The sequence below is a fragment of the Zootoca vivipara genome, chromosome 4 (assembly GCF_963506605.1).
Source record: "Zootoca vivipara chromosome 4, rZooViv1.1, whole genome shotgun sequence".
Taxonomy (NCBI): Eukaryota; Metazoa; Chordata; class Lepidosauria; order Squamata; family Lacertidae; genus Zootoca; species Zootoca vivipara.
Genome location: NC_083279.1, coordinates 8,835,155 through 8,846,432, shown reverse-complemented (window position 1 = coordinate 8,846,432; position 11,278 = coordinate 8,835,155). Strand labels below are relative to the sequence as shown.

The window sequence follows — 11,278 nt, the reverse complement described above, 5'->3', positions numbered from 1 at the left end:
AAGGCCGCACCAGTGCAAGTCACAAAAGCACAGATCCACAGCGTGGAGCCTCATGGATGTTCATTATTTTTTACATATTGTGACAACAAAATTACCCCCAACACATCTGCATGCACAGAAGTGACCTATGGTTTGATGATGGTTTGGAGGGGAATCAATCCCTTGTAAAAATTCCAAGGATCCGTGAGAATCAGTGCCTTTGATTCATGCTTTTGCGCTAGCTGTGATTGTCAGCGGACAAAGATGTGATCAGTGATTTTTTCGGGGGGGGGGGGTTAAGGGGAGATTGTGGGGGAAGGGGCAAAAGTATGCCATTTCAGAGAATCTGTTTTATTGGACACAATTTGTGTTTGTGCATTTATCTTTGTTCCCTTCTCCCTCTCCTTCGCCATCCTTACTCCTGTGGCATCCTCCTTTGTCCTCCCTTTTCTTTTCCCCAGTCACCCAAATTCTTCCCCTTTTTCGCTTCAATACAGCCCCTGCTTATACATTTGAAGTGGCCCTGAGATTGCTATGAGTGCATGCTGGATTAGCAGAATTACCGAATTCTTCCAATGGATGAGTAAAAGTAGACAAGGTCGTGTAATCATGCAGAGGCACAACAGGCAAACTCTTCCTTAGTTGGCACTTGGTGCTCCTGGGTTCCTTTAATTCCATTTCCTGTCATGCTGGTTGTTCACTTGCAGCATACAATGCGCTCTGGCACACAGTGTGGGAATTGCTGCCATAAGGAAGCAGAATACTGTCAAACTGTTGTGCAGAAAGAGCGTGTCTCAGTAACTGCTGATGGAACGCAGAACAGAAAATGAGTTCTAGCTGGTGTGCTGGATCGTTTTAAATGAATCCCGCATTGTATAATGAAAGGGAAAATGAAATGATCTTCAGTGAAATGTGGTCACAGATTCCATCCAAGACTTTTCCTGCAATTAAGCTACATTTGCTGATCCAACATGCCTTTAAGTGAAGCATTAATATAAAGGCTCTGATTATTCACAGTCAAAGAAAGTTGATTCTTTTACTTGGAAATCAAAGCATTCTTTCACAGTGGCTCTTTTAGAGTTGTCTTCACACAGGGATCCATGCGCACAAGCTATGCTTGCTGTCTCTGGCAAGCTTTTTTTTTCTACATTCAGTATTTCAGCCCTTTGGATATACATGGGAGCAAAGTTTCATCCCCTGCTCACTTCCTTACACAAAATGCAAATGGTTTTTAAATTCATTTGAGTTTCTGCCAAGGCCCCCAGCCCCCACAAACACCCCAGCCTTCAGTGACAATCAGAACAATGTACAGAATTGCCTATGCAGAAGTAGCTGCTTCTTACAATTTCTCATAGTTTGAAGGGTTGTAGATTTTGCCATGATCGGAGAGCTAAGTTTGTGAAGCCAACTGTGAGCCCTTAGACTTGTTCAAGCTTAGAGAATGAATGAATAACTCTTTATTTGTGTCAGCCATCGGCCATAGCAATAAAACAACAATACGATATACAAAGAATAGAAATAAAAAGTCAATTATATAAAATATATTTTAGGGTTTTGAATCAATAGTCAAATAGTGGATCTTATTCTGATTGCTCCAGCTAAAAACCTTTCAACCTTAGAGAGCCATCTCCTTATACTCAAGGGTAAGCAGACTCCAGACTTCCTGAATCTGCCTAGTTTCCGCCCCTTTAACTAAGATCCCAAGGTCTACCAACCAGAGCCAGGTGGAGAAGACACAGAATGAGAATGAAAGAACCCAATGGAGAAATTCTGAATCTAGTACGGTATGTTTTCAACAGCAGCCTAATTGGGGTGGGAAAAGTCATCTTCTCATCTTTAGACAATTGAGAGTCAGAAACGCATGCTGATTTACTGCAAATCACTCAGTAGATAGCCTGATTTATCTTCTGCCCCCACTCAGCCTAGATCACATAACAAATTACTATTCAAAGTGGGTGGTGGGAGTAGCTTCAAAAGTACTTTGTGACATTGTGCAGTTCAAAGAAGAGAAAGGCATTGGTTTAGCCTGAAGAAAAAAGTCGTCTGTGAGAACTCTTAAAAATTCCTGAAGGGATATCTCATAGAAGAGGGCAAAGGCATGTTCTGGCGTAAGTTACAGGGCTAGGTGAACTGCAATATCTGGATCAGTCTCTACACTATTCCTGTTTCTAGGGCTCCTTCCAGAGTGTTTTTTTTCTGACTATGTAATTAAAGGGGGAAGCCAGATTTTTTTTTCAGATGGGAGACGTTAACTTTAACATCATATACCCTTTTAAATGTATTTGTGGGAGGGGATAGGGGATGGGAACTTATTGGTTTGTGGTTTTTTGTTCTTGTTTTTATTATGTATTTTGTGTTTTTATCTTGTATTTTTATGTTGTGAACCACCCTGAGATCTATGGATGAAGGGCAGTATACAAATTTAATAAATGAATTTGACTTATTAGCCAGGTTTTCTTTCTTTTCTTTTTTAAAACAAAAAGCCAACTCAAAGCAATTTACAACAGAAGACAAAAATTAAAACAAATGGAAAACTAAAACAAAACAAAAGCTACAAACATTGATATATCTAAGGCCATAAGCCTGGCTGAAAATGAACGTTTTCCTGGTGCTGAAAGGTTATGGTGCCAGGCTGCTTCCCTGGGAATTCCATAACTGGGGAGCCACCACTGAAAAGGCCCTGTTCTTGTATTGTCACTCTCTGAATCTACCTCAGAGATGGTACATACACGAAGAAGAACCTCAGATGAATCCAGGTCCAGGTTGGTTCATGTGGGGAGAGGTAGTCCTTGAAGCTTTGGGTCCTGGTCTGCACACACCACACTTCAAATTGTAATAACTCAGGATGTATTGACACTGACTGACTAGGGCTGGAGGAGCTCAAGGGAACTTCTAGTCTCTGGGCTTTGAGGACATTTTTGGAGAAAGCATCTCTCTCCTGCTATAGCCACTCTTGTCCTATTGCTCGTCTGCCTACTGCACAACTGAAAGGGGGTGAGAGGATTTCCAACTTTGAGTGAAAATAGGTTCATAGCTACTAAAAGTCTCCAGCTTTATGCTTTGTTTAAAAAGAAGTGCCCCGAATTGCAGTGTGAATTCATAGCCTGACTCCAGTCTTCAGCTTCATTCCAAATTAAAATGATACAAATCTATGGTGTGACTGCATATACGGAATACTGTGAGTAGTTCTGGTTGCTGCACCATCAAAAGGATGCTGTAGAGTTGGATATGGTAATGAACCAAATAATCAAGGGCAGAGTTGCAATGCGATGTCTCCAGCAGAAGTTTCCTGAGCTTCCTGCAGGTGAGTCATTACGTTGTTCCTTACTCCCAGTTAAAGATAAAACTTGCAAATTGGATTTCAAAAGAAGGGGCTCAGAGAACAGAGGCTAAGAGCTTGTGATGTACATATGCATTATCTATACATTTTGAGATTTGACTTTGATGCTTCCAACTGCTTTGAGAAGATCTGAACAACATATGGCCTTATAATGTAAATCATACTGTTGGCTTTTAAATGACTTAATCAGATTACCTGGGGGATACGAACTGTGTGCCAGACAAACGAAATGATCGATAACAATGAGAGAGAATTGGACAGATTAACAGAGCTGAGACATTCAGTGGGTATTTGATCATTCCTTTCACTGAAAACAACACTTTGATCTGATCTCAGGGGAATAGCAAGGAGGGTCTGTAGGAGGCAAAAAAAGAGAGAGTGTAACATGGCGCCTTAAAGACAAACCCATTTATTGTGACATAAGCGTTTGTGAGCCCCAGCCGCTATTTTAACATTGCTACTCCAGATGCATTAACTACACACCCCAAATCAGAGGGTGGTTTACAGATGCTGGCATTTTGCTCTCCACTCTGACCTCCTTCCCATCTGTGATACAGCTCCACATTCTGGTAGTGGTGTTACTGAACACCAGCTCAGTTCATAATGTTGATCCCTGGTCTCACTGTGAGTGAAGAGGCTGGCCTAGCATGTGTTGTTACATGGGGGACCTGATGCAGCTCTGCCTTCCTGTGTACTGTGTCCAATACTAATCCAGACTAGAGGGTTTGTACGGAAGGCATTTCATAGTTCATAGGAGTTCATTCTCTCTCCCTCACTGAGAAGCCTCTCCTCTTAGCAGCTGGAGTAGAGGGCCTGTGTCTGGTGTGTGTGTGTGGGGGGGGGTCAAGGAGACAGGTTGAGGATGCTGTTGCTGCACTGCCCACCCTGCTGCCCCAAAACCTCCCTGACCAAGCTGGCTGATGTAGTTTCTGGTGTGGTCTTGGAGGATCTTCAATATCCAAGGACTCCTCAGAGGCAGCTCAGGGTTTCATGGCTTCCAAGGCAACTAAATGGAACAGCCCAATGAGTGTCAGCAGCTCAACATAGACCAGAATATACACATGTAATGTTCACCTCTACATTCACAGAGATTCACGTGCTTTGTTAACATGAATGCAAAGCCATGGTTTATGGGTTACATGAGCCCATTCCGCCTTCTCCCTGTGTACATTCTGTTCCACCTTACAACATTGGTTCAAACCATAGTTTCCAATCTTGGGTTGGAAGGTAACAGCAAACCAGGAAATAAGTGAATTGGAGAACATGAGAGGAAGCACATGATTCCATGAATTACTTGTAATTTCCTCCTGGCCACCAAGCTGATGTTATGTCTCAAGGAAACCATGTTGCGATGGGAAACTGTACTAATTGAATTTCTACTTTCCACAGTGTGATCAAAGGCACAGAGCCTGTCTGGAAACATGTGCCATCGCAGACGTATCCAAATCTGAGTAATAGAAAATGCTTTCCTTGCAGCTGAACATAAATGCTTCCCAACAGAAGCATTAAAAATGGTATCCTACAAGGATATGCTCATGTTCCTAGAAGTCAGAGGAACACAAAAATGGCTTAGTACTTAAAATTATTTTCAAATATGAACTCTTAAACAAACACCAGTTACAGATTAACAAATTCAAAAGCCTTTAATAGGTCAACCTTTCAGCACAAGGGCTGGTATATGAATTTTGAAATTCACAAAAGCGATTCAAAAAGTTCTCTTTAAATTTGAAATAAAGGGAATGAAAATAGAGGTGTGTAATTAAGAATTTTTAGAACATGATTATGATTATCAACATTTATTTCTTGAAATAACCTAAGATGCTTTTTTCTGCTTTACCTTCTTCAAGTACTGTAGTGGAGCTTCGTTTGTCTGTGAAATAAAATAAACACATTTGTGTAGTTGAAGGAAGCAAAGTAATAAAGCAATAGTGGTACAGCACTCGCCTAACACGTAACCTGCAACCATTTGGGCAAGTTTCAGTCCTACTGCTATAATTTCATTACAGCTGCACATTTAACATGAATTAGGCAAGCAAACAAAACACAACCACCAAAACAAAAACAAGTATGTAATTCAAGATCTACCTCAAGAAAAGCTGAATTCTGTAATCTCTGAACATTATGAAAATGAAACACATTTGCATACATTTGCTCATGTTGTATATAACCTAGTCTGCTTGTGCTGGGCACTGAAAGAGCCAAAGAACTATGCAAATCAACGAACGCTTGTGCTCTGTGTTCAGCCTCACCTTTAACCCCTTATGTAAGGCCTGCCATTACATTTTCAAACCTACCTTTACAGTTTTAGGGTGCCTCTGCACTCTCAGTTTACAGATGGTTGGCACCATCAAACAAGGGGCTGTCCACCTAAAAGCCAAATATTCAATTGGGGCAGGGAGCAGCAATCTGTGTTCCAGCCACTGTTAAGTCCACATCAACGATAATACTCAGCAGTTGGAATGTTATCCATATTACAAAAAACTGATGGGTTAAAACCTTCATAACAACAAGTGCCTTGCTTTGTTTCAGAAGCTGTCTTTCTGCTCTTATCAGGTCTAAAAAGGCAAAGGGACCCCTGACCATTAGGTCCAGTCGTGACCGACTCTGGGGTTGCGGCGCTCATCTCGCTTTATTGCCCGAGGGAGCTGGCGTACAGCTTCCAGGTCATGTGGCCAGCATGACAAAGCTGCTTCTGGCGAACCAGAGCAGCACACGGAAATGCCGTTTACCTTCCCGCCGGAGCGGCACCTATTTATCTACTTGCACTTTGACGTGCTTTTGAACTGCTAGGTTGGCAGGAACTGCTAGGTTATCAGGTCTAGAGGTACCCTTATTATCAAGATCAGGGGTCAGCAAGGTTTATCTTGCCTGGGCCGGATCGGTACCGTGGAGATCCCTCCATGGGCCTGATCGCCTACCTGCCTGGAATTTTCAGCGCTTGCGCTGATGCGATTTTCGGTCCCCGTGCAAGTCCCCGCACCATGCCAGTTTAGCGCAGTGTGTGAGCAGGCAGCTCAGTTCGGGGGGGGGTCCTCGTGGGCCGGTCAAATGATCTCTGGGCCACCTCTGGCCCATGGGCCTTAGGTTGCTGACCCCTGATCAAGATGCTAATTTCAACATAGCACTAAAGAGATCAGTTGGTTACAGCATGGTGCTGATAATGCCAAGGTTGCAGGTTCGATCCCCATAAGGGACAGCTGCACATTCCCACATTGCAGGGGGTTGGACTAGATGATCCTCAGGCTCCCTTCCAATTCTGATTCTACAATCTGTTGCCTGAACAATTTGATTGTTCTGTCAGCGCAAGCAACAAAAAGATCTCCCCCAGCCCCCACTGCTCTGGGGGTTCTCCCAACCCTCCAAAGTAGACTTGCGGAAGGTGCAGGGGGGGCATGCATGGGGAGGAAGCCCCACTGTGCTAGTGGGGGAGTCCTGCTAGTGGAATGAGTTAGTGTAATCCAGCCCCATATTTTGTGCATGCAATGTGATTGGAATAAATATAGCTCTCTTCTGTGAAAAATAATGGCATATTATATATTAAGGTGTTAAAAAAACCTTTCAACTCATGAAGATGCTAAAGAAGAGCTAGGGGAAAAAGCAGCTGTGCTAAAATAGAGAGATATACTAAGGAAAATAATTTAGTATTAGAGATGTTTGGAAAATAATACTTGAAGGTAGCAGTGTCAGTTACATAAGGTTAACACCATCTCACTTGCATTCTCTCTTTAAGGCCCACTGACAGTCTCTTTTTTCGCGGAAGATACACAAAAAAAGAGCTGCACCAAATTCAAAGAGAAATTTTGTGTTCAGATTGTGATTAGCAGATACAATTTCTCCTGACCTCCGTGCACTCTTCTCTCAAACAACAACAACAGTACAAAGTTCTGCAGTCAAATCTTTGGAATAACCACGGAACAAAGACATAGGCTGGTGTGACATGGCATCCATTTAGATTAGTCATTGCTTAAATGGATGTATGCCTCAAAGCACCATAGTGAAGTTGGATTACCTTTTATTTATCCAAGACACTGTTCCATTGAGCACATGTCTTATTTCTCAATCACCTTTACTGTCAAAACCTGGGAGGTAATTTCCCCCTATTTGCATTTGTTGCAAACCCATTTCCTAAGATTTCCATAAAGTTCTGTGGGCATCTGCTTATTGAGAGCTCGTGTAGTGTTTAAGCTAGTGTCGGACTTAAGACTGGAAGGGCGAAATCGCCACTTAGAGGAAATGTGTGATTCATGGTGACACTTAAATATGTGTATTGAGCAGCTATGGGAGAATTTGATATAGGTGGGGCTCTGGCTGAGCTTGGGCTCAGCTGCGGCTACGCTGGCTGGAGTCCCCTATTTTGGCTCAGCCACAGATGCACTGCCTAAGTCCTCCATCCTGGCTCAGCTGGCATACGTCTCGAAAAAGGGACATTCCAGGAACATGGCAGGGGGAGACATTTCCCTCTTCCAAACTCTGTTTAGCTCAGTCATGTGACCTAGCAACACAGTGGAAGTGACACTGGCAAATAGGGTGGTGTAAGTCTAATTCTATTTTAAAGGTTTGCTTATTATTTTCTTAATTTTTTTAAAAATATTTGTATACTGCCCTATACCCGTAGAGCTGAGGGTGGTTTGTAACATAAAATCACAATATAAAAACAGAAAATACATATAACAAAAATAAAGGCAACCCTCAATCAGCCAAAGGCCTGGTTAAAGAGGAATGTTTTTGCCTGGTGCCGGCTGAACCTCCCTGGGGAGAGCATTCCACAGACGGGGAGCCACTGCAGAAAAGGCCCGTCCCTGTGTTGCCACCCTCTGGACCTGTCATGGAGGAGGCACACAAAAAAGGACCTCAGATGATAATATCAGGGTCTGGGTAGGTTTAAATGGAAAGAGGCGGTCCTTGTTCTCCCTCTGCGAGACTCAGACCCGCTCAGTTGGCAGTATCTTTGCTCCTGAATTTGGAACAGGGATAAATTGCCCCAGGATAATTTATCCTGGTATAACATATGCTGACTTCCTATAGCTTGAATTGCTCTGCCCCTTAGGAGCCATTCACTTCTCTCTTTATTAGGAGCATTCTGTTATGATGGTTAGCGCATTGGATCCAGGTTCAGATCCTGACAGAGCCATGATGGTCACTAGGTGATTCTGAGTCACCACCTCACAGGGTTGTTGTGAGGATAAAATGGGCAAGAAGACCATGAATGCTGCCTTGAACACTTAGGTGGAAGGGTGGACTAAACTTTTAATTAATGAAAATAAAATACATTTATTTTTATTTCAGAGCTCATAGTTCCAACACTGTATCTAACACACTGATCTACCAAGATCTAATAAAAAAGCATACAGGTATTTAAAAGTTGCTGCACCATGAAAATAAACAAAAATGGTTGCTGTACTTACAAATAATGTTGGTTTGGGTGCAAAGACATTTCCTTCCTCGTGTTCAAAAGGCAAACTGACTGATGGATTTGAAATGGCTTTTGCATGCAGATTTTGACCCTGTTTCTGGGGCAAACTATCTCCTTGGGGTTTACCATGAAGACGAATCAACGTCTGTTTCATCACAGCCAGTTCCTTAACAAAAAAGAAGTCAAACTATAAGCCTCCATTACTGGTTATAGAACATGCATTTTCTATTCAACAAAGCATGGAAATGGAATCATTACAGTACAATAAGGATGGTTATCTCCCTTTCTGGTCTGATTACTTATTTGAAACCACTTCATAAAGGAAGTAATAAAATAAAAAAGGCACAAGATTTATATGAATAGGAGCTCATCATTTGTGAAATGCTGTGACAGAAAAAGATTTACAGAGCACAGTTAAGCATCCCACTGGCTCTTTTTCACTTAAACTGCCATTTATTTTAAAACAATTCTTTTTAAAGGTTTGTTTTGAAAAGGCAGAGCGCTGGCTTAATCCAATCTGCATGCTTACAAATAAGAGGCAGATGGCTGGGATAAGAGAGCATGTCTTACAAAGGCAGATATAAAAAACACTTATTACTCCCAGTAAAGTGAGAGGAGTGGGAACATCCAGGAGAAAACATACACACTACAAAGATCACAGTAAATATAGGAAAAAATGTTGTAAAGAGACGAGCTTCCCTCTCTGAAACAGAAAAGCAATTTTTTGCCTCTCAACACATCAGTTCTCTGGACTTGCCTCCTAATTGGGAGATATGCTCAGTAAAGAAATTCAAGAGAGAGGCATAGGCCATGTTTGCACACCACATGGTTGAGCATGAATGCGCCCCTTCGATGTGACCCTCTCCCTTCCCCATGGCTTGTGCTGAGGCAGTGTTTAGCTTGACAGTTAAAACATTTCAACTTAGTGCTATGTTTGAAGTAGTTATATTGCTTTAAGATAATTATGTTAAATTATGCAACAAGTCAATGTCAAACCAAAGGTTATGAAGCTGGTTTGCTAAACAAACCAAAGTTTGTTTTAGTATGATGCTAACCCAGGATTTTCTAATAGTGAAACTAAACTCTACTGAAGCCCTCTTCCCCATTGCATGGGAGGAGAGGAGGGGAGGGCGCAAACAAAACACTTTGCTAGATGTAGCAGACGTAGTGCAGCTAAACCATGGTTAAATGTTACGTTTGAATACAACCACAGAGCTCTGTTGAGGGTGGATTATTCTACCCCTTTCATACTTCAACCAACCAACCAACCAAAGCAAAAACTTTTAAACACAAGAATGAAACAAGCATCCAGTTTCAGTTCTGAAAATACCAGCAAGTCTTCTTCGTTATCAGAAGTTGGAAAATAGTAAATTAACAGAACCATCCGGGCATGTAAATTCTAGTTTGGGGTTCCGTTGGTCACTTTTCATCCTGACAGATAAAATTTATCTATTTCACAATGATTTGAGCTTCAAGGAAATGTAAGGAGGCCTGGATAAACTCATGCAACAATGGTGTAAAAACATGAATGCTTGTAGTTTAATGTCAGACAACAAACAAGTAGCAGTAGACTGTGAGTTAACAATAGATTTCTTAATTCACATTGATTCACCGTTTTGGTTACAATTATGAAAATGAGCCTTGGAGGATGAAAGCATGCCATTCCTCATACACAATTACTTATAAGCAGCTCTATAATACCGTAGGATGTAAATTCTTCTGCTCAAAAGGTAAAAATAGGCACACTTTGTTGTACTGACTGTTACATCTACTTAATAAATGCCCAATATTCCAGTTATGGCCTCCTCATAACACCACCCCAAACCCTTAAAGCACACCAAACCACTTTCTCCACTGGGTGCATACTTCTTATTGCTCAGTCATTTAATATTGCAAGTATTTGCATAATTCAGCCATGTGCAGTGGCATGTCAAAACAGCTCAACTGCAGAGCAGCTGTTTCAAAGGGCTGCATAACTGATACCAACATGTTGCTGAAAGTTGTAAACTCTGCAGAGATGTTGCCAAAGCAATGCATAGACAAAATTTCTCGATGAAAATAACTGGGACAATTATATTGCAAGCACATGCTTCATCTTTACTGGACTGAGGCTACAATCCTAAGCAAACCCACTGGGAAGCTATGGAAATAAGTATTCAGGTAGGTTTAGGATTGGGATGCAAATCGTGTTTTCATTTTAGCAACCACTGTGAATGAGTGTACTACTTTGCTGCACCATATTCTGATTGAAGAGATGTTGAAATTGTACTCCAAAACATGACAATGGTAGGCAATTCTCAGGCTGATAGAGAGTTTACATTTCAGAGAACACAAAGCAATCTTTTAGTAGTTATTTGGCCATCATATCTCTTGGAGAGAGGCCAACTCTCAGGTAAGCGGTGCAGGGGGGGGGGAAGAGAATAAGCCCTCTCCAAAAATCTTCCCAATTCCTTGTAAATCAGCAGAAAGCCTTCCATGCACTTAAAAAAAGTTTCTATGAAAACCTCTTCTAGCCAATGTATAGGTGTCTTCCAGAAGTGATGCGA

General features: G+C 41.8%; 1 protein-coding gene across 2 annotated transcripts in view; it reads right to left on the bottom strand.

Moving 5' to 3' along the window:
* Positions 1–1,336: 1,336 nt before the first annotated feature.
* The window catches only part of PIBF1 (progesterone immunomodulatory binding factor 1), a 79,867-nt gene continuing 69,925 nt past the window's right edge, over positions 1,337–11,278 (bottom strand). For both annotated transcript variants that reach the window (XM_060273324.1, XM_035115491.2), the window contains 2 exons: positions 8,725–8,898; positions 1,337–5,189 (listed from right to left, as the gene is read on the bottom strand). In XM_060273324.1, coding sequence (XP_060129307.1) covers positions 5,133–5,189; positions 8,725–8,898 — 231 coding nt within the window. In that variant the 3' untranslated portion in view covers positions 1,337–5,132. The remainder of the gene's footprint in view (positions 5,190–8,724; positions 8,899–11,278) is intronic.